At 45.2% G+C, this 26,498-nt stretch overlaps 2 protein-coding genes across 5 annotated transcripts; both read left to right on the forward strand.

The window, feature by feature from the left end:
* The first annotated feature begins 1,320 nt into the window (after window positions 1–1,320).
* Window positions 1,321–6,755, forward strand: TMIGD1 (transmembrane and immunoglobulin domain containing 1). 4 transcript variants are annotated; one of them, XM_058854535.1, is made up of 7 exons: window positions 1,323–1,768; window positions 1,959–2,114; window positions 3,058–3,336; window positions 4,124–4,402; window positions 5,190–5,293; window positions 5,585–5,613; window positions 5,999–6,755. In XM_058854535.1, the coding sequence occupies exons 2-7, from the start codon at window positions 2,036–2,038 to the stop codon at window positions 6,000–6,002; spliced, it is 774 nt and encodes a 257-aa protein (XP_058710518.1). In that variant the 5' UTR covers window positions 1,323–1,768; window positions 1,959–2,035; the 3' UTR covers window positions 6,003–6,755. The 4 variants fall into 4 exon arrangements, with proteins under 4 accessions (XP_058710519.1, XP_058710518.1, XP_058710516.1 ...); XM_058854533.1 differs by having other exon boundaries at window positions 1,324–1,768; window positions 1,956–2,114; window positions 5,999–6,754; XM_058854534.1 differs by having other exon boundaries at window positions 1,324–1,768; window positions 2,018–2,114; window positions 5,999–6,754.
* Window positions 6,756–7,395: 640 nt separating this feature from the next.
* On the forward strand, window positions 7,396–25,547 carry BLMH (bleomycin hydrolase). Its single transcript, XM_058854531.1, has 12 exons — window positions 7,396–7,525; window positions 7,976–8,173; window positions 8,546–8,655; window positions 9,303–9,444; window positions 10,664–10,752; window positions 12,018–12,110; window positions 16,536–16,691; window positions 17,195–17,353; window positions 17,451–17,518; window positions 17,926–18,043; window positions 19,718–19,787; window positions 24,562–25,547. The coding sequence occupies exons 1-12, from the start codon at window positions 7,513–7,515 to the stop codon at window positions 24,711–24,713; spliced, it is 1,368 nt and encodes a 455-aa protein (XP_058710514.1). The 5' UTR covers window positions 7,396–7,512; the 3' UTR covers window positions 24,714–25,547.
* Window positions 25,548–26,498: the final 951 nt, after the last annotated feature.

Here is a 26,498-nt window from a genome sequence, read left to right on the forward strand (position 1 = left end):
AAAGTGTAAAAAGCCATTGCGAAAGTAATTCTTACCTGGTCTAAACAGCTGCACTTCAGTGCCTGGGGCCAGGTAACACCTTGATTTTCTAGTCCCTCTTCCTTCAGCAGATCCCGAGCCCATTGCAAAAGAGGACACTGGCATTGCTGCAGATGAACCTCAGCTCACCTTGCTGCCTGTCATGGACCTGCTGGGACAGAATCTCACCCAGGTCCCAGCTGGTGCTGGGCCTCACATCATAACAAATCCCCCCAGAACAGCTGTTGTGTGACAGTCTTTTCCTTTACTGTCATTTTTACATTAAAAAAAATACTCCCAAACTCCACTCTTTTCTCTTCTATACATCCTCACTTACTCCAAACACCTCCTTCTCCAGCGTGTCAATCAGTGCAGTGCAGTGACCAGAGGGAGCACAGACTTCACTTTCCTGCCTTTGGCTCACATTGTGGTGGGAGCACATGAGCCATTTCCCACTTCATTCCTTTGAATCTCCCTCTCTATTTCAACTCAGCTTAATTCCAAACCACAAAGATTGCTTTAGTCCTAGGCAGAGCATTTGGATTGAAGTTATCATTCAATAAATGTTTGTTGAGTCATAAGCTAACATTTAGTTGAATTCTACAAGGACAGGACAGTTTTCTAGAAGGGAGACTGAGAACTCTCTCTTCAAGGGACTTCTGTACACATACACTTTTTTAACCAAGAATGATTCCCCGTTGGTTTCAAGGATAAACCCATAAACACAGAAATAATTCTATTAAGAAACACTCAAAGGTGACCCTTGTTTGCAACAGCCTCACAAATAACCAGTGCTCTATGCTCCTGTGCTGTGTGTGCAGGCAGCAGCCCCAGAGCAGGAGCCCTTCCTGCCCGCTTCTGTTCCACTGAGCTGGGACACGGTGTCCACAGGCCAAGGAAACACCAAGGACACATCCCAGGCTCCTCCTGCTCATGAAATGCACTTTATGGCTCTGCTGAGCCCATTCCTGATGAGTGATGTGCCTGCAGGAACACTGGCAGCAGTGACAACACGTTTGAAGGCTGTGAGGACCCCGTGCTTTGTGACCACGTCACTATCACCCTGCAGAGGTGCAAACAGCAATCTCAGACAGGTTTTCACATAGCCAAGTGCTTCAGTGGTGCCCTGGACACACACAGCCTGGGCACAGCTGTCCCAGCAGAGGGGACAGCTGGGACACATCCCCTTGCTCTGTGCTAGGGTTTTCCAGGGCTGAGCTAAGCACAAGAGCAGCCTGTGGGTACACACTGGTGAGCAGGACAGTGACTGCTCTCTCCTCTGCCAACATGCAGTTCAAAGTCTGAATCAGTGAATTTTCTCATTTTCCACTCAAAGGAGGACATGGCAACAGAGCTTTGGGCAGAAAGGGACAAATCGGAGTCTACTCCTGCTCTAGGATAAACTAGGATAAAATCCCTGTGTCTTGAAACAGTCCTGTGAAGACCCAGAAAGCTGAAAAAAGAAAAAAGGTATTATTTTTGGCTGAAAGTGTTTATGGCTGATGCAGGAAGTCTCTCATTAGTTACTCATTGCCTCAGCAAGTCTCATAAAACAGCCAGCAGAGCCCAGCAAAAACTTCGGTGTTGTGGGAGCTCAGAAATCCAGGAATTGAACATGGCCTTGAACCCTTTTTATGGACTCACTTCTTACTGAACGACTATAAAATATTAAAATTCAGATCCTATAAATAAGGAGGAGAAAGAACTGCATTTCCCAGCAGAAGCAGCCTCTCCAGAGACTCTTCCCAAGGTAAGTCCAGTGCTACCTGATCCAGAGACAGATTCCCCTGACAGGTGATCGGAGACAACAAACTCACGTAATGGAGATTAGACATAAAGCCCCCTTGAATCTGCTCTGAACTTGAAAATGCCCTGCAGCAATGGACTCAGTTTATTCCCTGGTGACCCACTGTGGCTCTCTCTTCTTCTGATGGCAGCAGGGATTAACCCCTGCGAGCCCTGAGCAGAGGCAGCAGTGCTGTGACCCTCTCTCCAACAGAGCCAGCTCTGCTCTGAGATGGCACAGAGATGCAGCCTCGCCGTCCCCTACGGAGCGCCCATCCTTGCTATTTCCTTCTTGGCATGTGTGACCACAGGTAAGCAATGGGAAAAAAATATCCATCCTGGCTTTGTCCAAACCCCACCACACATTATTGAAACTACCCAAAGCTGGGTGATGTGCCACAGCAGCATCCCAGATTTTGAATATTCTGGAGGTGATCTCCAGAGGACTGTCTGAAAACTGGCCTCTGATTTGAGAGTGGCAGAGAAGGAAATGGGGAGATGACAGTATTTTCCAGCATTATTGCAGCAGGGATGATGAGGCCACAGTTTCCAAACCTGCTTTAAACAATGAGAAGTGTGATAGGTTTGGCCACCTGGGAACACCTTCAGACAGGGACCTTCAGACTCCTTTATATTCACAGGACTTTAATACTTTTATAATCTGAGCTGTATTTTTAATTCATTATTCTATGGCCCAGGCTGCAGTAGCGAGTTTCATCCTATTAAAATAATTTATTTCCCATACTGGTTGTTCATTTAGTATGTCCTGAGGTTTGTACCTTTGACAAACTGCAGCTCTGCAACAGCCAGGATAGAGCTGAGGGGCTGATTAACTCGTTTATACTCCCAAGGACACCCTACTCCAACTGAAAAAGTGTCAAACAGTGAGCACAGTGGTGCTTGGAAGTGCTTGGCAGCAGGAGGGTGATGGGAGGGTGATGGGATGGAAATGACCTGGGTGTCACATGGTCACTCCTGGCTTTAGAGATTTTGTTGTCCCAGGTCAAGCCTTGGTGTTCTGGCAGTCAGCTGCAAGAGCCTGATTGTTACTTTAAATAACTGTGAGGGAGCTTTGAGATGAAGACAGCTTCTTGTCTCAGAAACTAACATTCCACCTGAAAACAGCTGTTAGATTGAAACCTGAAAGTCTCATCCGACCTCCAAGGTGGAGGTCTGGAGAAGTGAGCAGGGCAGCTTTTGTGGGAAGGGTATGGCTTAGGATGCTTAAATGTCCTTGTCCTCCTTCTTCTGCAGGTGTGGAACTGTCTGTAAATAACCACACTGCTGACTTCACCCTGTCTACACAGCCTGGCCCTGCCATCTCCCTCTCGTGCCTCGTACACAACAGCAGCCAGGCCGAGGAACTGCTCTGGTACCGTGGAGATGGGCAAGTGGGTCTGAAAGATGGGAATAAAGTGAACATCAGCAACATCTGCATATCCCCGGTCAATGAGTCTGACAACGGGGTCACCTTCACGTGTAAGCTGGCACGGGACAAGTCTGTGCAGGTGTCTGTGATCCTGGATGTCCAGTGTGAGTCGCCGTGGTGGATTCCTGTGTGGATGGAGTAGGGTGGGTTGGAGTCGTGGGCCAAGCAGCTCTGTCTGGGTGGTGTTTTGCACCCTTGTATGCTGTCTTCACCGAGAAAAAATGCATTTAGGAGGAGATAACTCACATGATAAGACACTCCCTTCCCACAGTAATGCTTATAGCCTGACCTAGGCCTCTTTTATAGGAGTGGGTGGGCCCTTAAGAAAGATACTCTGGATGTGTCCCTGCCTCCACCTAGATTATTTCCCAAGGATGCAAGTCAGGGCAGAGGAAATACTGGAGTGACAGTCTCTGCCACTGACTGCCCTCCTCATTCCCAGGGATCAGGAAAAGCTGCACTATTGTGATATGTTAGACCACTGAACAAGGAGCACAAGGGATGTGTGAAGGGAACTTATTTTGTGTTAACTCTCCTGAATGTAGGAATTCTGTGAGGTTGGAGCAAGGTGGGGTCAGTCTCTTCTCCCAGGTTACAAGCTATAAGAGGAAACAGCCTTAAGTTGTGCCATAGGAGACTTAGACGGGGTATTAAGAAAAATTCCTTTACTGAAAGGGTCATCAAGTCCTGGCATAGGCTGCTCAGGGCAGCAGTGGAGCCACCATCCATGCAGGGATTTAAAAGATGTGTAGATGTGGCACATTGTGGTGTCCCTGGTAGTGATGGGTTACTGGCTGCACTGAGTTTCAGAATGCTTTTCCAGCCTGAATGGTTCTGTGATTCTATGAGCAGCATTACTAATGACCCATTGAACTGCATTCCTGTGAACAGTTCCTCCCTGGCTGAGTGGAGAGGAGACCCTCCACGTGGAAGAAGAGAAAGATGTCACTCTGACCTGCAACTCCAAATCCAACCCTCAAGCCCAAAGCACCTGGTTTAAGGACAACCACAGCTTGACCCTGCAGCCCAGTCGTCACGAGCTGTACCAGACCAGTGAGGTCTTTCGGGTCTCCATCAGGAAAGTGCAGAAGTCTGACAGTGGGACCTACACCTGCATGGTGGAATCACCCTTGGGAAATGGGACAAGGGATTTCCACCTCATAGTTGAAGGTACAAGGCTGCTGGATAATAAGCTTTACAAATAACTCTCTGTTCTCCTTTATGACAACCATCCATTTATATTACGAAGTGTAAAGGGAGTGTGGTAAATTCCCTGCATGGATTTCTGAGGGCACAGCAACAGCAAGGAGAACAACTTGGAAAACAACTGCACCTGTGCCTGGGACCACAGCACCAGGAAGAGCCTCTCCTGCTCTACCTGTTGTTCAAAAGCGCTTGGCAAGTGTGACCTGGGGCAGGCTCATCCCACTGCTGCTCTCCCCATGCTGACAGGGCACACTCAAGCGTGGTTCAAAGCACCTCAGGTCTTACTTGAAGCACCTTACTCAACCACAGTATTCTGTCATGCCCAAAGAGCTGCTTAAGGCAAGAGAAGTTGTGCTCCAGAGGTCACTGCAGGGGCTGGGTGCTCAGGGTTCAGGCAGATGACACTAAATCACCTCTGTCCAGACCCTTTTAATTTCTTCCCTCCTGCCACAGAGAGGGAAGCAATGTTACCTGTGTCAGTGGTACCTCTAGACAGCCTTATTTCTGAGCATAAGAGTGCCTGGGGAATCTTCTTCAGGAACTGACGTTTCAATTCTTCTTCAGTTCACTAAAATACAGGCTCAGCTCCCTTCCCTCCAGGGGACTAAAACATAGAGTCAGTCTACAGACAGCAACAGTTAACTCAGCAGTGACAGCCGTGGGAAAAGTGTCTTTCCACAGTCCTGTGAAATGTTCTGGGTTATGTGACTGCATTAATTTCTCACATAACCAACCTCTTCTTTCCTGACAGATAAAAAACCTGTTTTTCCCACGGAAGCTGTTATTGCTGCTGTGGTGGTGGTTTCAATCACAATACTTTTTGGAATTGTGGCTCGAAAAGATAAAATTTTTAAGGTATGGAAAGCTCTAGTTTCATAGGAAAAAAAATAGTATTGTTTGCTGCAGTGCCCTGTTTTTTTTTTTTCTATTACCTATTCTATTCTATTCTACTCTATTCTATTTCATTATGTTGCTTTTCACTGTTAGAAAACTGCTACATACTACCTGCTTTAGAATTACCAGTAGATAAATCTGATAAATAGATAAATTAGATATTTCCTGTGGAAGCATTACGTACTTGTAATATTTGTAACAATATCCCCATGGCCAGGAAACATGAAAGATAACAGTTTTTTTTCTTTTCAGTGCTTCAAGAAACAAAAAGAAACAGCTTTGTAAGTATTTGACCTCTTATTCACACTTACTCCAAATGAATTACTTCTTTAAAATTGGCAGAACCTGAAAAAGTTCATTCGGCATGATAAACCCACCCAGCTCTTGCTCTGACTGGTAAACATCAGCCCACACCTCCTGTCCCAGCAGAAAGGGTTCCAGCTCTGGGAACATGACAGGACACACACAAATCCTGCCCTTCCCTGGCCATGCCAGGGCTCTGGCTACCCCTGTGTGTAACCACTGGAAGGGAAAAAACCCTAATGTCATATCCTCAGCCTGCTGACAGCTTTCTGGAGCTGAACACAGCACAAATGAATTCAACTTACTTGTGGGGGTTTTTCCCTAGGAGGTGAGTTTTCGTTTCTTCTCTTCATTTTGCTGCAGGTAAAGAACACCCAGAAAACATCATTTCTAGTGATCAACCAAAGCCATTTTGTGAGATGATGAGATAAAACACTGAAACCGTTTTGTTGGGATCAAGTTTATATGGTTTTTCAAAATATAAGTGGTTCTTCGCATGTCTTGATTCTCACCTGCTGCTTAGAAAGTCAGAACTGGTCACTGGGAACCTTTCCTTGGAGCACCACTGAGGCAGGTGGGCTGCATGAGATGATGCCAGCTCTTGCCCTCCATGCTTATTCCAACAAGGAATACATATACAGTCAAGCATGTGGGTTGTGGGTCAGTCTACAGAGGAATCTCTACTGGACTGTGATGCTGATGCACACAAAGTGAGGTGTTGAGCTGACAGCTGCTTTCTGTCCTGCAGTGTTATTCCACATGGCTTTTGGGTGGTGGCCACCCAATTCCCTGCCCCTTCCCAATGATCCTACAGGCATCTCAGCTTCTCTTGCCAGGGCAAAAGCTACCTGGCCCTCAGCACTGCTGCTGCACCTCCGTCTCTGTGGCTCAGGCAGATCCCAGGGCTTGAGGCAGCCCCAGGTGCTCGATGACACACAGTGAAGTTCCAGTGTGATTGCTCCAGCATTACGATGGGTGGAAAACATTTCCAGCCATCCCTTCCCCCAGCAAATGTGCCACTCAAGCACTTTTCTCAAGGTCCTGGCAAGCTGTTGAGTCCTCATCATGCCTTGGAATACTCCATTACTGTCAATACACTGCGAGCTGTAAATCAATTTAAGACAGTGATGTGCCAGCGCTCTTTTCAGAGGAGCAGGGCAGTTCCTCAAGAGGAAGATTCTGGAGCCTGATCTGGAATGTGATCCAGAGTGTGTCCTTGACTCACCAGTGCTCAGGGAGGTCCCTCAAGGTGCCACAGTGGTGCCACCTCATGTTCCTGGGCACTCGGCCTCAACACCACCAGCTCTGGAGAGCTGTCCCAAACCTTCCTGTTAATCTGCTACAGCGCAGGGGGTGACACAGTGCGGACAGAGCTGGGGACAGCGGGATGGGGGTGCTCCGGATGGGTGTCACTCACCCAGGGGTGCCACACACAGCCCCCGGCACTGAGGCTCCTCGGGGCGGGGAGGCCGCGGACTCCAGGCTGTATGGAATGTTCTGGAGCCGGGGTCGTGTGGGTGAGAGGTCGCTGTGAGGGGTCCCTGTGAGGGGTCTGTGTGAGGGGCCGGTGTGAGGGGTCATTGTCAGGGCTCGGTGTGAGGGCCCGGTGTGAGGGGTCATTGTCAGGGCTCGGTGTGAGGGGCCGGTGTGAGGGCTCGGTGTGAGGGGCCGGTGTGAAGGGTACCTGCGAGGGGCCGCCCCACCGGCTCCCCCGCACTAAACGTGTCCCTCGCCACTCACCGTCCGCCCTCCCGTCGCCGCTCTCCCCCCTACGCCCCCGGCCGCGGCCCCGGGCCCCTCTTCCGGCTTCCGGTGCCGGCGCTATAAGAGCCGCTTCCGCCTCGGGCCCGCGCCGGGATCGTGCTGCCGGTGCCGCCATGAATGCCCGCGGTGAGGAGGGGCCCGTCCGTGAGGGGCGGGTACGGGCGGAGGGGGTACAGCGGTGCCTCAGCCATGGGGGGCGGTTACCGGGGAAGGAGATGGAGGGGGGGAATCTTGTCCATGGCGGGGATGGCGGGGGCTCATCGGTACCTTAGCAGTGGGTCAGGGGAGGGAAGTGACTGGCGTAGGGAGGGGGTTACCGACCCTTGCCGGGGGTGTGTAATCCGGGCGGTGGGAGACTCATGGTTACCTCAGCAATAGGTCGGGTGGGGGGGGAGTTAGAGGGGGCAGCGGGGCGTTACCGGGACCTTAGCGGGGCTGTGGGCAGGGATAACGAGCCCGGTGTAGCAAGGGACGGGAGCCTCGCCGCTGCCTCAGCGCTGGCTGGGAGGGGCTGCAGGTGTTCCCGGGGTGCCGGGGGTGCGGGGCCGGCGGTGAGCGTGCCCCGGTGTCCCGCAGGGCTGAGCACGGAGAAGGCCGTCGCCTTCACTCGGCGGCTGCGGGCCGAGCCGCAGTTCCTGCTGGCCCAGAACGTGGCGACATGCAACGACCCGCTGGAGGTGTGCCTGCAGCGGCAGGTGGTGCAGGACACGGTGCAGGTGTTCCAGCACGCCGTGCCCGCCGAGGGCAAGCCCGTCACCAACCAGAAGAACTCCGGTAAGGGCGGTCGGGGTCGGGGGCGGTGTTTGGGGGCTGACTCCTAACACTGACTGTGCCTCTGGGAGCAGCCGCTGCTCCACAGCCCTTTGTCCGGCCTTTGGAGCAAAGTCGAATTCTTGCAGCATCCTCCTTAGTTAATAACACACGTTAGACTTGTGGCGTTTGCCTCTTTTCCCTTCTGCATGGTGTAATTGAGAGATGTGCTTGCAATAAAAGATTTCAGAACACCTTCAGAGCTTTTTGGTATTGTAGAAGCCCAGCCAAAGGCTCGAGGCAGAACTGTGTCATGAATCTCATGGTAAAAGAAATTGTTGTGCAGCTCCTGAGCACAGGCGTTCCAGTTTAATTCCTGTTCCTTTGATCTCTCAGGGAGATGCTGGATCTTTTCCTGCCTCAATGCAATGCGTCTTCCTTTCATGAAGAAATACAACATTGAAGAGTTTGAGTTCAGCCAGTCCTATCTCTTTTTCTGGGATAAGGTACAGTCGTGTAGGTTGTTGTAGGATTGCTTATGCAATCAGGTTGTGACAGAACTTCTTTTGGGCTGCATTGTTTTTTTAGCGTGTACGAAAAGAAACTTCAAAAGTTCTTTAAAAATGTGTTTTAAATGCAGGTGGTTGAGAAAAGTGGGACTTTCAGCTTGAGAAGAAAGTTGTCAAGATGTTGACATTTTGGAATCCTATAACTCTTTTTTTTTCAAGAGTTCTGTATATTTCAGAAGTTACTTGTTGGTGGTTCAGGGGAAACATGACCATAGTAGCTCTGAGGTTTCAGTTTGTGCTTGTGACCTGATGGGTGAGCTGTGTGCCTGCTTCTCCCCTCTGAGGGAAATCAAGCAAATCTAGTACTATTTTGGGCCAGGCTTCATTGCATAACTTCTGCTTCCCATTGCCTGTTCCCCTACCTTTGAGCTCTGTGTGAAGTCACTCCTAAATATTTGGCCTAACAAAGAATTTTATAGCCCCTGGAACGCCTGAGGGAAAAATGAGGACTTCATTGGATGAGCAGAAAGTTGCTTCATCTATTCTGTACTTGCAAAGAACTGAATACTCAGTTATTATTAATTAATTAATGCATAATATGTCAGACTTAAAAGGTGTTTTTTTTTTTTATCTGTGTGTTTTAGGTTGAGCGTTGCTACTACTTTTTAAATGCCTTTGTGGAAACGGCTCAGAAAAAGGAGCCAGTGGAAGGAAGACTGGTGCAATTCCTGCTCTCCAACCCCACAAATGATGGTGGACAGTGGGATATGCTGGTTAACATTATTGGTGAGAGAACTGGTGACAAGGAGCCTTTCCTGAAACTGCAGCCTGGTTTGAGAAATGGGGAATGGAATAGAATAAGAAATTGAGCTTGAGACCTGGGAATTGGCTAAGGCCTATGATGCCATTAACCACTGTAATTTTTTAAAAATTTTTAAAATTTTTTGGGGCCAGATTATAAATATTTGGCTTAAATCTTGTCTGGCATCACTTTTGCATAGTCCTGTTGATGATAAAAGCTCAGAATATCAACAAATAATTAGACAGCTCTGACTTTCCATTTAATAAAAAGGTTTAATCCCCTTTTCCAGTCATCAACTCAACCTCATTTACTTATAGCCATGCACACCATCTTTAGGGTGCACGATAAGGAAAAAGCCACTGCTGGACCCAGATGTGCAAAGCAGGAGCAAAACTACTTGGAATTGCAGCCTGAAGTTGGTATAAAGATCAGTGAGAGGGAATTGATGTGGAATGTGGAAGTGCTGGTCTTACAAAGCTCCAGCAGGAGCAGGATCCTAGGCTGCTGGAGATACTTAATTACACCAGCACTTGCTCTCATTTGTGTTGTGAAACAATGTGACAGCTTTGTAAATCAACAAGCCAATAATACTAATTTAGAATCACAAAAGGAATTTGTTTCTTTGAAGCCTGGAGGTTCCTTTTTTCCTCATCCCATTGCTATAAATTCTTAATCAGGGCAGAGATTTTGGCTGCTACTGTTACATCCAGAGCCTTGCATGATGAGATCTGTGAGTGGTAGTGTAATGTAGGAAGCCATTGAGCTGCTGCTGGGTAATAAATGTTGAGGAGGAAAGGAGACAGGAAAGTCAGTTTTAACCTTGGATAATTTACATGGAGTGATTCATAGGAGGCCCAGTTCTTTAGAAGGTATTTCAGGAGATTAATTTTGAAGTAATCAAGGGGCTTTTTTCCTGGGGAACAGGACTTCCTAAAGCACTAATTAATTTGGAACTTCTAAGTTAAATAATACTGAGTAGTTCAGGGATTCCATGTTCTGGGATCCCTGTGGAATGCAGATCAGCGGTCAAGATTCAGTCACAAATTAAAAAGTAAACTTTGGGTACTTGTAACCTTTAAATAAGAGCCTTTCCCTTATAATCTCTGCACAAGCCCAAACTCTATCTTTCATATGGGTATGAGCACTAGGAGCATTTATTGTATGAAAAAGTAAATTGTTAACCTGTAGTTTTATTTCTTTTAGAGAAGTATGGTGTTGTCCCCAAGAAATACTTCCCAGAGTCTCACACCACAGAGGCTACCAGGAGGATGAACGAGATCTTGAATCATAAGGTAAAACTGATTTAGATGATAAAACTTAGGGGAGGGGATGGGAATGAACCTGCTCCAAATGTTCCTAACCACCTTATCCTTATTGACCAAACGGTTAAGTGCATCTCAGCAGCTTAAATTTATTTACAAGCAGCCTAAAGTCTCAGCAAAGTCTTGAAACATAGAGCGGGAAGGTGAGATCATGAAAGATGTCTGTTTTCAGGCTTCAGTAGCTTGAAAGTACCTTTTGTGGTTTTGGTAGTAGTTATTCCTAATCCTCAGATTTCCCAAGATTTTCTTGACATGTGGTTGCTTAAATCTCATTCTGCAAAACCAGCACATGGTGTCTAGGTGTCTCTTTCCCACCCTTTCAGTATCTCATCTTTCTGTGTGCCAGGGTTTCTAGAGATGATTGCCAAATGTGGTGAAAAAGATGGAGGAAAAAAAATGTATTTTAAAAACACTGCATGTTAAAATCAGGTTCCAGTATAGAAGCGCACAGCTTTGTCTGAAGGAAGGTGTTAACTCACTCCCTGAACTGCAGAAATGAATTAGCTTGGGAAAATGCTGGTGTAGGTAGCTAGATGAAAAAGGCAATTAAAACAATTTTTTTCTAGTTTGCTACATTTTTTCCAGTTCAAATACTGCGTGCTCAGGGAAAACTGCCTGCTGAAATACTCATAAAAAATGCAAAATACGTGGTGGAATGAGCTTGGACATTTTAAATGTTGATAATGTTGTTCTAATCCTGAGCATGGCAAAGCAGCTGGTCCTGAGGGAACCCCATCACTCTTCCTGGCCTTATGGATGGTGACACTAATGGGAAGCTTGTGCTGCTCTGACTGCAGCTGTGCATGCAGTGGGGAAATGCCCCTTTCTTTTCATCAGCCAAGAGATCAATTATGCATTAGAATTGTAAAATAAATGTGACAGTATGAAGAAAGTGTGTTCTGTGAGTCACAGAGTTGCTGGTGAGTGTGGATGTTGTGTCATCACTTATGGGACTGAGAGAAATCAAGCTTTAAGAGCTTAATGGCTGCAAGCCTCACATCAGTGGTTGTAAATAAGTGAATTGTGACTATTTGTTAATTTTTTGATGTTCTTTTACTTTAAAAGCATTCAATTATCTTGTTATTTTTTCCAATGAATAAATCTCTAACAAAGCTTCTGAAAACATGTCATGTAGAGTAAAATAGGTGCTTGAAACAAGCAGATAGGAAGTCCTGAAAAAGATCAGGTGACACATTTCATACCTTTTATAACAAAGTGACTTTCTCTTTAAACAGATGAGAGAATACTGCTTGAGGCTAAGAAACATGGTGGAAAGTGGAGGAAGCAAAGGAGAACTTTGTGCTGCCATGGACATGATGATAGAAGAGGTAAATAAACTAGTGTGACATGAATCTTGGAACAGAGGGCTGGAATGGGTGAGATTCCTTACTTTTGTTGTGTAGATGTTGGATCAGCCAAAACAAGTGTCTCTTGTTGCTTAACAAATTTTTCAAGTGAATTTGTTTTGCAGTCATTTCTTGCTTCCTTTATTCTGAGTTTTTCTCATCCTTCCAGATAAATATTTTGAATCCATAGGTTTCAGTATGACAGTGTTTTACAGACATCTGCCCCTTGCTGTGGGAAAAGCAGCATTTTGTCTCCTGAGAGATCAAAACAGTAGCCTGTCAGGCTCTCAGAAGTAGCAGGAAAGGTTGAAATTTGCATTCTGGTGGCTTTGAATGCAAATCTTGTAGCACAAGTGTTGTGCAAGGATTCCCCACAAGAGAGCAGAAAAGAATCACAAGAGGGAAGTGTCTGCTCAAGGCTGAGTCCAGCTGAGGGCTGGTCCTGGGGGGCAGCAGAGGAATGAATTGCAGCAGGGCTTTGGCTGTGGATTGACTCCATCACTGTCAGTGTGTCTGCAGTGCCTGAGCCTCCTCCTGCTCACACAAACATCATTCTTCTCATTCTGTGCTGCTCGTATTTGATTCTTAAAATGCCAAAAATAACTTAAACTTGAGGCTGTTTTAGTGTGACAAGAAAAAGTATGTATTTATTTCTCAAACATACGATGCCAGGTGACCCCGTGGTTAAATGTATATCTGTAGAGGAATCAAAAAATCAAATGTTTTGGTGTTGTGTGTTAGCTTTTTCTGCAATCCACTGAACATCACTGTTAGGCAGAACCTACCTTGGGCTATCTCTGTAAAGTTTTAGTTCCATATTGATAAATGCAGTTTTTAGTGTTTTGGAAATTCATCTTTGCACTTAATGTAAAATTCTTTAAAAAGCTTCATTTTATCAAATTTTAAGATTCAGTTAAAAGAAGAAAACTGACTGGTGTTCCTTGGGTTTCATCAAAACTGTTGTGAAATCCATGCCTTAAGAATGTTGTGCTTTGAGCCTACCCCTGAATGTTGCCAATTTGCACTTAGTTCAAAGGTGAATTAATTCAACTTACATGCACTGTGTGTCCAAAAGCCCTTGGAGGATTCTGCTGCAGACATCAAAAGCTTCCTAGAGGGGGTCATTCCTAGGGCAGGGATAGAGTTCACTGCTAAATGTTTCTTCATTTATTTAGAGTCTCTTGCCCTCTGATGAGATCCTGGAACTGACAGTTCTGTAAAAGTTTGCATTAATTCTCTGAGGCTAACACAGCATTTTCTCCTGCAGTAGTAAAGGTGGTTTGTATGTGTTTAGATGTATATGAGTAGTATTGCCTCTATTTTTGTGGCAAAGCAGAGCTGGGTTTTGTTCTGGGAGGTTCTATTCGTGAAGCAAATCTTGGTTTGCTCCTGCTGGGATCAGCACTCAAGCTGAAATGGGGGAATTGTTGTGGAACACAGGATTAAAATATTCACTCCAGAGCTTTATAAACATTCTTATCAAACCGGTGCACAGCAGGTCAGAAGCTGAAATCAGTACAGTTCATGTGATAGAATTTTTCTTCCTTTACTCTTTTCCTTTGTAGACTTCCTTATCAGGAGTGTCTTCCTTTTCCCCTCCTCACTCATTTTGGGGTTTAGCACAAGCCACTCTATCATTGCCTTATCTTGCTTCTAGTGGTCACTAGGGCGATGTAAGTCACCTTTTAGTTTAAATATGCTTATTTTATTTATTGGTAGAGGAAGCTTGTGAGATATGAAGAGAGGGCCTGTGTTGGGTGTGGTGGCAAAACAATTGAGGCAGGCCACTGCAGGCTCCAGTGCCTCTGTTCACTGGAGACTTCTGTCTCCATCATTTTCTTTCCTCTGGCTGGAGCCCATTTGGTTGCTGCTCTCCTTTTAGGCATTTTTCTTATTTTGTGTTCATGGTCTCATCTCTCAACACTTGTGGCTATCTGAAGTAATGGGAGTATCGCCACAGCAAACTGTACCTTTTGTGTGGTCTGTGCAAAATTAAATATTTACAGTAGTTCAGGGGTTTATATTTGCTCTTGTGGTGGTTTGGCATTTAGGAAAAAAAGAGAGAAACACCCCCAGAAGTGATTTCTCTGGGAGAAGCTGCAGGGAGCTTCCTCTGTGTCTGAAACAGCCCAATGGCTGTCCAGTTCTGAGAACTGACAGCATTTTACACCACTGAATATTAGGTACACCTCGGTGAATACCACCTTTTAAAAAACTAAGCCTGAGAACTTCTTTCTTTTTCTTTCTGGCCTTGAAAGGCAGCAGAGCTGTGGTGGAGCCAGCCCTGCTCCTGTGCAGCCTTGGCTGGGGGGGTGGTTGGGTCAAACCCCAGTGGCTCCCGGGGATGGGATGGAGACTGTGGGGCCCTGCTCCAGCCAGGGCTGGGCCAGGCTCTGCTGCAGCCTCTGCTGTTTCCTCCCAGGAAATCCTCTGGCTCCTGTTCTGGCAGAGCAGCCAAAGCCTCTCCCCAAGGGGGCCCTGGCCCCAGGCTGGGCCAGGCCATGGCTGCTGACACTTGCCAACACCCCCCCACCCCCAGCCCCACACAGACCTCTACCTTTAAATAACTCATCCTTAAAATAATACCCCTTGAGTTCATAGCCTGTGAACACACCTCTAAGGAAGCTGTGAAAATAAAAAGAAATGTCACAATAACAGAATTTTTGCCCAGGCAGCTGCTATTTGTAGAAGTAAAAAGCCACGAGAGAACTGTTTCTTGTAAAGAAATCTCCATGACATGACAAAAAAGACCTCCTTCCTCTCCCTACAAAAACTAATAAATAACTATTGTATAGTTTGTTACTGTTTTAACATCTCAAGTTTTGTCTTTATGTTGTCAGTTAAGAAAAGAAAAGTTTAGGTAAGGAGAAGAAAAGTTTCTGGATGTTTTATTCTAGTTTCTTATTCTTGTAATCCTGTTAATAAAGTTTCTTTTAAAAGAAGAAACAAAACCAACAAAACCTCAAATTAATGAATCTAAACCACTACAGCTCTTTACCATATTTATTGAGAAATGTGTGAGTTCCTGCAGTAGAAGCCTTATACCCACACCTTTGTTTCAACCTGTAATTAATCTTTTCGCTTGTTTTCTTAAATTGCTTGGAGCAAGAGCACCTTTATTTAGCAGGAGCATTGCACTCCTTTTACTGCCAGCACAAAAAGCACATTAACATAAAGCCAGTTCTTATGGAACCTTAGGATCAGCTCCAGAAAGAGTTAAATCAGGTTTGGGAAAGGTGTTGTGTCTGCTGTGCTGGGTGTGAAGACTGCCAGGCTGGGAAAGCTGGCACAGACCACAGGAGCTGGATTCCAGCACAGAAGGTGCAGCTGAGATTTGACTCCCTCTCCTCTTTTTTTAAATTACCTGATGGTTCCTTGCAAGGAGACTTGTGCTCAGGACATGGACAGAGCTGAAGATCAGTGTCAGCTGAAATAAAACACATTCAAACCTGTTTAACTGTGATTAAATTCACTGTCCCCAGAGTACCTGTGGCAGGTCCTGCTCTGTATCTCTAAGGACACTCATGTGGTTACACTGCCAGCATTGGCACATTTTCTGATAAGCCCTGTGAGAAAGTACAGTAGTGGTTTTGAAGTGCAGTTTTATATTCTGGTTTACAGGGAGGCTGATGACTTGAAATCTGGTCAACTTTTTGTGCTGAAAGTCCAAAGATAGCTGCCAGCTGCAAAGGATGTCATAGGCAGCAGGCAGGGAGCTGGAATTAAATTGCATTACCTGCCAGCTCAGCCCTAAACAGAGATGTTGTTAAATGTATTAAAAGAGATGAGGAGATTATTCTGGGGTTTTGAAAAGAAGCAAAGGCCCATCTTTGAAGTTGAAATGAATGTTACAGTAAAATATGAATTAGTACAGGGGAAACACTGGGACAGAATGCCCACGTTAAAAGGTCTGGTTTATCTCTGCATGGGGCAAACCTGGTGGAACAGGTGATGCTGAATGATGAAGCCTTTTGAGAATTAGTTTGATAAGGTTTCTCTGGCAGTGTTGGAGGAGTTTCAGAATTACTTATGAAATGTTGTGAAGAGGCTGGGAAGTCTCCTGTTTTTTGCTTTGGGCTGCTGCATTCCTAGGATAACCTGGAATTTGTAATTTTCTGTTTTGCTGGTGCAAAAACCTGAGAACATGGAGTGTGAGAGTGGAGAAAGAAACTGTGTTGATTTTCCTGAGGCCTTTCAGATGGCTTTGAACTGCTGAAACACCAAGATTTCAGGACCTGAGTGCAGATAATTAATGTGTTTATTCATGTGTTCAAAGGTGACCGTTAAGATCCCATTTCTCCAGCTGTTTCTCACATGGAGAAATCCATGCTCCAGTGGCATTGCTGTGGTAGGAGAGGCACAGCTGCATGTTCCAGCATGCTCACAGCTCTTTGCTTCTCTGGGCAGGTATTCAGAATAGTGAGCACTTGCCTGGGCAGCCCTCCGGAGACTTTCTGCTGGGAGTTCCGGGATAAGGAGAAGAACTACCACAAATACGGCCCCATGACCCCGGTGCAGTTCTACAATGAGCATGTGAAGCCTTACTTCAACATGGAGGACAAGGTTGGGGATGCTGAAAACTTTCCAAGGCCCTTTTTTTTTTTGCTGCTAAGCTATTTATTTTCCACTGTTGACAGTGCCTGTCCCCTCTGTTGCTGCAGCACCTGGGATGGGCACTGCTTGCCCAAGTCAGTGGGTTTATTCTCCCTGTTGTGCTGTTTGTGCTCTACCCTTCAATTATCTGGGATCTCCTGTTGCATGATAGTTTTGTAATGATAAAATATGCAATGATCTAATCAGTTGTAATATGTCATGACGCAGACATTAGAGAAGGAATAACATGCAGAGCTGCTCTGCCACGGTTATGAGGTGAACTTGTGAAACAAAACAAAAAGGCCCAACAAACACAACCTTAAAAAACCTCCTATTTCAGCCAAGTGGCTTGTTTGCTAATGGGGCAGACATCAGGCTGGGACAAAAACCATTCCCTGAAATCTTTCTAGATTAAATCTTCAAAGATTTCAGTTATATTGCACCTTATTTTATGATATCTTGGTTTTTGGCAGATTTGTCTAGTGAACGATCCTCGACCCCAGAATCCCTACAACAGGCTCTACACAGTGGAGTACCTGGGCAACATGGCTGGAGGGAGGAAAACTCTCTACAACAACCAGCCTGTGGAGGTCCTGAAGAAATTGGCTGCAGCATCTATTAAGGATGGCGAGGTGGGTTTGGTTTCTCTTTGTGGGTGGCACAGTGCAGCCCATGCCACGTAAAACTCCTGGGATTTGGCCCAGACATGACCCTGCCCTCTCTTTGCAGGCTGTGTGGTTTGGCTGTGACGTGGCAAAGCACTTCTATGGCAAGCTGGGAATCAATGACCTGAATATGTGAGTAGAGAATCAAACCAGAATGTCGTTTGGGATACTCAGTGAGGACATGAGCAGTGCTTTAGCTGCTCAACAAACTGATTTGTACATACTTTGGATTATATTCCTCAAGAGAGTATATTTAAGTAATTCAGCAGCAGCAGAATTTTTTTTTTTGCTTGTTAGTTTAATCTGAATGCTTTAAAGTTGCACTGAGAGTAGTTGTTAAGTATTCTTACTTATTTAAATGTATAATATATGGTGAGAGAAACTCCTAAAGGGATCATATTTTACATTTATTCTGACATAAAAATTGGTTGAACTTGTATGCCTGCACAGTGGCTCTTGGCCCAGGGCAGTTTCCTGATTCCCTGACGTAGAACTCCTGCTGCATCCTTTCTCATGTGCCTTATTTGTCTTTCTGCTAGATTTAATCATGAGCTGGTGTTTGGTGTCTCCATCAAGAACATGAACAAAGCAGAACGACTGATCTTTGGAGAATCCCTGATGACCCATGCCATGGTCCTGACAGCTGTCACTGAGAAGGTAGAGTCTCCTTCCCAGAGTTCTGGTGCTGGCAGGGATGTGTTGGAATATCCTGGCAGCTTCTTTGTGTGCTGGGCTCACTCAGTGTGCCACAATCCCCTGGTGCACAAAGCCTGCTTGTTTATTCCCTTTGTGCTCTTTGTGTCTGAGTGTTCAGAACTATAAATATTTAACAAGGAGGGAAGAATTTTAGACATGTCAAAAGACTTCTTTCCTTTTACCCACAAACTTTGGTTGGACAGCCATGGTTAGTCCAGTCTAGTTCAGACCCTGAAGCTCCTGTTAAAATGCTGGTAGGAGGCACTTTGCAGCAGGGTTAACCTCCTGCAGCTCCCTGGCATGGGATCTCTCTGACCTCTAATTAGGGAAGGGAAGTGGTGTCCAGCATAGCTCTGTGGCAAGCAGCAGGCTGAGAGGAATCCACAGCTAGATCTGCTCCTGGCACCACAACAAAGCACATAATGAAGTAAAGAGAAACATGCAAAAACTTAATACTTGGGGTTATCTGTGAAGTTGATGTTTCCATTTATTTCCAGAAGTTGTCATTATTAAAGTTTCTTTGAAGTGATTTCTTCCTGTCCAGCTTGACCTTGGCCTGAGAAATAACAGCTTGCACAGCACAACAAGTTTGCCAGAGCTGTGGTGTTTTGAGACTTGAGATGGAACTGCTGAGTCATAAGAATGTTCCAAGTTACTTTTTACAACTCTATATGATTTTTTCCTGTTTTCTGCATTCTGAGCTCTTAATGCTTCCATTGTGTATCAGGTTGCATGAACACTTCTCTGAATATCTAACTGACAAACAAGGAAAACTTTATTTTTGGTACTTCTTGAAAACCTTAATCTGAAGAGGCTTTGAGAAACTGAGTTGTAAAATGTAATATTTTGGATTTGCATACTTTTTTTTGTTATAAAAAGACTTTGAAGATTTTAAAAAAACATATTACAATTTTACAACATCAAAAATTGATGTGGATTAAATACATCTTTTGGTTAAAAGGTTAGTGTACATGAATGTGCTCTTCCCAATTTCTCCCTGAGAGCTGACATCCTTGGTCTGGGAGCTCTCGAGTGTCCCATCTTAAGGACTGGACTGTTCTCTCTTTTCAAGAGAGAATAGAAGCATTACAACAATATTCCATTCAATATCAAAAATGGACATATGGGGTGTTTTTCAGGTTAGTTTTTTGTATTAAGGTATTTTAATTACACAGCACCAGACTTGGAGCTGGATTTCTCAAGGGTTTACACTTGTTCTTACCAGTGCTGTTTTGAATTCTGACAGTTCCTTGTTCTTTCCTCTGATTCCCAGTTCAGGCAAGTTGTGCCTCCTGTGCTTAATTTTCCTCATGCTCTGATGGGGGACAGGGACAGCAGCTTAAATTCTGTGAGTCAATTAAGTCCAAACTAGAATTTAGTTAAATTTCAGCTTCCTGATAAAATAAATATTGATTGTGGACTCTCTTCTTCATCACATTTCCTCATATTTTATCTAAGTAGGTAAATGAGTACTTTATTTGAATGGCATTTCTCCATCATTAGCAAGAAACCATTGAGACTCTCAGGGTTGGAGCTCTGTGTTTTCCTGCTGCTGGATTTGGATGTGGAAGGGGTTGCCTGATCAGATGTGGCCTCTCCTTCACCACTGAATGTCATGGGCTTGTTTTGGCACAGGATGGACAAGAAGATGCATTCGAAAAATGGAGAGTGGAAAACTCCTGGGGTGAAGACCGTGGCAATAAAGGTAATTTATAGTCATGAGAGCAGAAAGCTGAATGTTTGGAAATAAGGATGTGGAAGGGACCATCCAATAACCAGACTGGTTTGTGTATGGAAGGCATGGGAAGATATTGATAGACTTCATCAAAAGGTCTTATTTTATCAAACTTTATTCCTGCCTTATCAATTTTTGTTAAGGTTGTTCAGTTTATTGCAGGGAAGCTGCTGATACTCTTAAGCCTTGATATCAGTTTTCTGTTGATCCCAGGTAAATTCCCAGCTATTACCCTTGCCAAAAACCTCAGCAGCTGCAGGAGTTTGCTCTCCCTTTGTCACACTGGTCAGAACCTTGGCTGTTTTGTTCCTCATAATCCTTTGCTGCAGAACACAAGTGTGGAAAATCTGGTAGCCCGAGTCCAAAAACATGGTGGTGGATGTCCTGTGAGACACCAGGACCTCCTGTGGGTCTGTAACCAGTCTGTTCATAAAGGAATCATGGATAAAAGTTTGGCTGTATCAGTAAAATAGGATCACTGCCAAGGACTGCACTGTGTAGGAATGTTTTTTTCTTTCTAGTATAAAAGAAGAAATACTGCACCATTTTTAAATGTACTAAAGCTTTTGGTAACAGCCAAGCTTTAATCTGTGCACTGCACGTGGTGCTCGTGCTGGCTGTGGCTGGTGGGATTGAATAACCTTCCTAAGCCATGTGTGAAACTGAAGTGCTTTTTGTTTTCTTTTAAAGTACTGTTTGTCAGTCACTGCAAGGCTTTGCTTACTGATTTTGTAAACGAGGAAATGAGGACATGGCTGGTCTCAGCTTGTGCTGTGAACAGCTGCAGTGCAAACTATTCAAACTCCAACAGCTGTCTGGAGAAAAAAAATTAAAATTCATAATTCTGGTTGCCTTTTGGAATCTGTGCCAAAGCCATGACATGCAGCCCCTCTCCTGTGCTCCTCCCTGGTGTGACAGGCACACAAAATCCAGTCCTCGCTGTGCTTCTGCTTGTGCTGGGGGTTCTCCATAAAGTTGTTCTCCTGTTGCTGCTGTCCCAGCTGCCCTCTTGGGAAGGCTCTGAGGGCTGTGCCAGGGCCCTGTGCCAGCCTGGTGTGGCAGCAGTGTGGACACAACCCTGAATCACAGCTTGGAGCTGGTTTAGGAAATTGCTTCCAGTGGCTTCCCTGCTCATGGAAACTGGGAATGACCACAGGGTGTTTCTCTGCTGGTCTGAGGGACAGCTCAGAGTTCCCCAGCCCTCGGTGAGTGGGGCTGGTGGTGTGAGAGCATCCCTGCTGTGCCCTGCCAAGGCCAGGCAGCTTTTCCTATGCAGAGCAGAGGAGAGCTCAGGGATTTTTGTCATCAGCTGAGTGAGACAGGCTGGATGTGGGCTCAGCCATGACACAGCCTCAGTGGTGAGTGTCCAGACCAGACTCTGTGTCCCTGGGAATAACAGTCATTGCTGCCCACATTTTTCTGCTGCACATTAACCCCAAATGTTGTGCTTGTAAGATTTGGTGTGACAGAACTTTCCCAGTCTTGGTTTACTTCTGGGAATAGACTATTTCTGGAGAACACTGTTTTAGCATCTGATCTTATAAACTCTTCAGTAACACAAACATCTTGTAGGAAAACAGAATATTCTTGGAAAAGTGTCTTAATTTATATTGTGGCCTCTTGGTCTTGCAACTGTTCCTCTTCTGAGTTAACTGCATTCATTCACAGCAAAGTATTACAATAAAAATCTTCAGACTTGTGTTGAAGTTCAGCCTTCAAGGCTCAGCAATATGACAGTAGTGAAATGTTCTTTGGAATGTTGGAAGGAAGGAAGTAAAGAAGCCAAATCAATGCTGAGGTAACATCAAGAGCATGGGGCAGCAGCTGGACCCTGACACTGCTACAAGTGGTGCCTGCTGGCTGGGACTGAGCTGTGGCACCCAAATCCACACTCACTTCTCAAGAATGAGTTGTAAAGCTGTGTAAGAGGAGCTAGTTGTTCCTTTGAAATAAAATAGGAGTCCAGAGTGACTTAAACCCTGCCCCATCTTGTCCCCAAGGCATCTGTGTGGACTTTGCAGGGTGAGTCACTGTCCCTTATCTGTGGTGTACCAGGGAACACCATGGTCTCTGGAAAGTCTTGCTCCCTGACTATGCCTTGTTGGTGTAGGGAGTTGCTTGGAAAAGTGCCTTGACAGAATATCCCATAGAAGTAGGACTCTATTTCAGACTGCTTTTTTTTTCAGGGAGAAGAATCCCTGAATAATTTTCTTGGGTATGACCAAATGAGCTGCTCTGGAGCAAAAGGCAATTGGATATGTCCTCCAGGGCTCCTTCCCAAACACTGGGAGAGTCACAGAGTTATTTAGGTTGGAAAAGCCCTTTTTAAGGTCCAAAAGAATCCAACTGTTCACCCAGCGGTGCCAAGTCCCCACTGAACCATGTCACATCTACACAGCATTTAAATCCCTTCAGGGATTGTGACTCAACTTGATGGGGTTTCTTCTCCTCCCTGCCCTGATTTTCCACTCTTCAGTGTCCAGGAAGGCAAGGACTCAGAGTTTGAGCTGTCTTGCAGTGATACTGAGTGTGTGTCACTGTGATAAGAGTTAAGATCTTTATCTTATCTGCTCTGTTAAGGAATTGGGAAGCTGTGCTTGGGTAGGTCCAGCACAAGAAACCAGAGTCCACATCAGTCAAGTCAGCCAAGAATGATGCTAAACTTGGCACAACCCAGCTGGGGCCCAGTTGGGTGTGGGGGATAGGAGTAAGCCCCAACTCCCAGGATTTCTTGGACAGCGTGATCGAGGGTCCAGCCTGCAACAAAACCCCAGGGACTGGACTTGAGTCATTCAACAACAAGCAAACAAATTACTTTTTTATGAGGAAAGAGCAGTCTTTTCTCATGTGGGCTCCATCTTGTTTTGTTCCAAGTACAGTCCAAGATGCCAGGTGCCACCTGTTTAGCCTGGCTGGAATGGTACAAGACTGGAAAGATTGGGACTCCTGGTTTGGGAATTATGGGATGGAGTCAGTTGTATGTTCACACTCCAGAGTGGGCAGAACTGAAATCTTGTGGTAGTGCTTGTCCTGGAGAAAGGGAACCCCTGTGAGCCAGCTCAGCTTTGCCTCTCCAAAATATTTAGTAATTACTTTATATCTGTTGTATAAGTGTTTCTGGAACCCTGTGTGTTTTTCCTCAAGGAATTAACACAGCTGTTGACAAACATTGCTTGTTTTCTTAGGAAAAAAAGTCACTTCCCAATCAAATATTTCCTTTCTGTTTTATTGGCTCTTTTTCAGCCACACAGGCAATTCTAATTATTCTGAGTAGTCCTTTGTTCTGGAGACACACAGGATGTTATTACCTAACTTTGAACCCAGCTTATCCCATCGGATATCTTTTTTTAAAAGCAAGGAAGACAGGAATACTAAATCACACTATGGAGGGGTCCATCTGCTTGTTTTGGCATGAAAGGAGCTTTTTTAGGATGCATCTCCAGCTAGAAGTGAACTCCCTTTGGGCTTTTCATGTCTGGTATTGGCTGTTGCTCTCCTGCAGGAAGGCATTTCAAGGATTTAACTGTAGGCACCCGGTGTTTGTGCATCTCTCATCCCAAATGTGACAGAGGCACTGTTTGTTTGCTCTCCCCAGGCAGGGGTTACAGCACAAGCACAATGTGGCTTCTCCAAGGCCCTTTGGGGACTTTCAGGTGCTTCCCAGGTGTCTGTAGGATGTGTGGGGGGGTCTGCACTGCCCAGGACTCCCCAAACCTGAGTTATTTGCATGTTCTGGAGTCGTGCTCGGTGCTTCCTCCCCGCTCAGACGCTGCGATCCCAATCAGCTCCGAGGGACAGGATGTCAGAGGCAGAGTTCATTAATCCTCTCAGGGCGCAATTACTTGTTGGCTCTTGGGAGTGAAAGGTTTTTGTGTGTCCCAAGAACTCATATCCTGAAGAGAGGATAATCAAGGCAGCTCTCTTTGGCAGTGTTTCCTAAATGGCTTCTAGCTCAGGTTACAGTTGATAGGGGTTTTAATTTATGGGATTATCTGATCTCTTGCTTTAGAAACAAGATGGTGGAGATAGATGCATTTATTGTCCATATTCTTTGGACATTTTCTTGTTTCATTTGATTGTGTGATGATACAATATAAGGACACGAGGAACTTTATTACATAAAGCCTTTTCATCTGTCTCCTAAATGTTTCCTTTTTCACAGCCACTCTTATTCCCAGTTCACCTGGAATAGCTTGTTTCCAGCGGCACCTCTGCTAGAACCTCTAAAGTGACTTCCCTCTCTCCCAGTTCAAGGGGTGTTCACTGTCATTTTCATATTAAGAGAGACAAGTATGATTTGCTTCAGCCTAAGTGTGATTTAAATGGCTTTGAAGAAAGCAGTGGCTGCCTCTTACTGCAAAAACTAAACCAAGAAAGTTTTCCTAGAACAGGATGATACTCACTTGTGAGCTGAAAAATTGTAAAGCCTCAAATAGATTCAAATAATTTTACATCCTGCCTTAAAGGCTTTGTAATTTCCTTGAGTATTCTCAATGCCCATTTTAACAGAGCACACATGAATTATGGATATTCTGGCTCTTGTTTTCCCTGGTGGGCTTCTTGCCTGACCTTTCAGTGCAGACAAAGTCCTTCCTGTATGTTAACTTCCTTGAGATATTTTTTGGTGTGTTTTGAGAGATAACCAGTGTGACCAGGCCCTGTTTAATGCATCATTCATAGGTGAGGTTTGTCTGTGGCTGCTTTCCTGCAGTGGCTGTGTGCTGTGATGCTGTTTTGCCCCCAGGTTACCTGATCATGACCGATGACTGGTTCTCCGAGTACGTGTACGAGGTGGTGGTGGACAAGAAGCACGTGCCCGAGGAGATCCTGGCCGTGATGCAGCAGGAGCCCATTGTTCTGCCAGCCTGGGACCCCATGGGGGCTTTGGCCAAGTGAAGCATGGAGTATTTGCCTCCTCATGGCCATCAGAAATAGCTGCAATAGAGAATTCCAGTGGTCGGAAGCCATAGCCAAACAATAACGAGACCGAGCCCGAGCCCTCGGCCTGGTCCCTATTCCTGAAATGTAAGTTAAGGATCCTTGGGAAATAGCGCTTCACTGATCCAACCTCTCAGACAAGCTGCTCCAAAACTCAAAAGGGAAAAGGAAAAAAAACTCACAATGAAAGCAGATGATAAGTGCTGTCAATGGCAGTTTGATTTTCCCTTAAATTTTTAATGCGATTCAGCGTGGTAATGTAGTAAAATGATCTTGACTGATGTTCTCCCTAAAAAAATTAGGCATTAAAGGCCCTTTAGAATTAATAGTTAGCTGATTGTTAGAGCAAACATATTGAGATAATTAACCAATTATGGTCTGACTTATCCTATAAAAGAACTCCCCCAAAATATTTTATTTATTTACATTTTTAGTTTTGCTGAAGTTCTGGAGGGAACGTATGAATTGAAACTGCTAAAAATGACCTTCAGAAAATTTTCCAGCAGAATTTGGGAAGGGGAACGGTTTCCTTGAGGTATCCAGTTCCACTTGGTTTTATTCTTCCATTATTGAGCTGGGACTGGATAACTCCCCCAAGGGCCAGTGCTATGTCTGTGTGCACAGGAGCGCTATTTTTCAGTTATTTTAGCAAGAACAACCATAAATCTGTTCACAGGTGGAGTTAGTGTCATGCTCAACAAAAACCAACGTTTTAATTGCTGCATTTTATTTGGTTGTTTTAAAAAACAAGATGGTGCTATGAAGCTTTTGAATAAACACTTTCTAAAGTGACTGGAACAGTTGTGGTTTCTTTTTTTAAAGAGGTGCATGGAGCTGGTGGAATGGGAAGATGTTGGTGAGCTGCAATGAGGGTGTGGTGCCTCCATCACAGACCTTTAACAGAAATGGGTTCAGAAATGGCACTGGTGGAGCTGATCCTCCTTTGGGCAGGGGGATGGAGCAGATGATCCTTCAGGGACCCTTTTGGGTCTCATGCATGGTCTCCACTTGGTGCTGTCACTTGAGTGAAGGCGAGCACACAGTTCTTGTACTCCCCAGTGCCTCTGACACAGAGCCAGATCTCTTGGAGAGCTCTGCTGTGCACAATATTTTCATTATGACTAATGCATGTGTTGTTTTGGGGGCTTTTTCCTCTTCCAAAAGGTCAGTAATTTTAGTCCTTCAAGATCTTTCTACTTACAACTTTAACACCAGTTCTTCGGTTTCCTCTGTCTTACCTATGAATATGATATCAGCCAAGGAGAATTAACTTTTTCTGTAAAGTTTAACTGACATTTTTGTTGCTGGTGGTAGCACTGGTGAGGATTGAGCTTGATAAAACTGATTCCAAGCCAGTTTTTGTTGGTTTCAGTATTTTAAAGTATTGTCCAGGCTGTGTTTATCTCCCCAGTTCTTGCCCAGATACTTCCCTGTACACTTTATACAATTGTATTGTGTTTTTCCTCCTTTCCTTTAAATAAGCACAGAAAATCCACATGGCTGAAACACATTATGGGGAATGAAGCCAATCTGGCAGCAGCACTTCTGCCTTTGTGCCCTGCAATTTTATAAGTTCTTTCCAAGGTGGAATTGGGATTGCAGATGCCAAGGTGAGAGCTGTGGTTTTTCCTCTGGGGGAAGTTGAACAAAGTGCTCTGAGGTTTGTGCTGGTGCTGGCAAATCGAGGATATTCCTCTGCCCATGGGAGAACAGCCATGGAAACATTGGTAAGGATTGGTACCT

The sequence above is a fragment of the Poecile atricapillus genome, chromosome 21 (genome assembly GCF_030490865.1).
Source record: "Poecile atricapillus isolate bPoeAtr1 chromosome 21, bPoeAtr1.hap1, whole genome shotgun sequence".
NCBI lineage: Eukaryota > Metazoa > Chordata > Aves > Passeriformes > Paridae > Poecile > Poecile atricapillus.

What these genes read in the sequence shown, in the direction of transcription:
- TMIGD1 (XM_058854536.1), top strand. Translation starts at nt 2,036, where the DNA reads ATGGCACAGAGATGCAGCCTCGCCGTCCCCTACGGAGCGCCCATCCTT. An exon ending in TGTGATCCTGGATGTCCAGT is followed by an intron (nt 3,337 to 4,123) that starts GTGAGTCGCCGT and finishes TCCTGTGAACAG; the next exon opens with TTCCTCCCTGGCTGAGTGGA. An exon ending in GAAAAGATAAAATTTTTAAG is followed by an intron (nt 5,294 to 5,584) that starts GTATGGAAAGCT and finishes TTTTCTTTTCAG; the next exon opens with TGCTTCAAGAAACAAAAAGA.
- BLMH (XM_058854531.1), top strand. An exon ending in TATGCTGGTTAACATTATTG is followed by an intron (nt 9,445 to 10,663) that starts GTGAGAGAACTG and finishes TATTTCTTTTAG; the next exon opens with AGAAGTATGGTGTTGTCCCC. An exon ending in GGAATCAATGACCTGAATAT is followed by an intron (nt 17,519 to 17,925) that starts GTGAGTAGAGAA and finishes TCTTTCTGCTAG; the next exon opens with ATTTAATCATGAGCTGGTGT.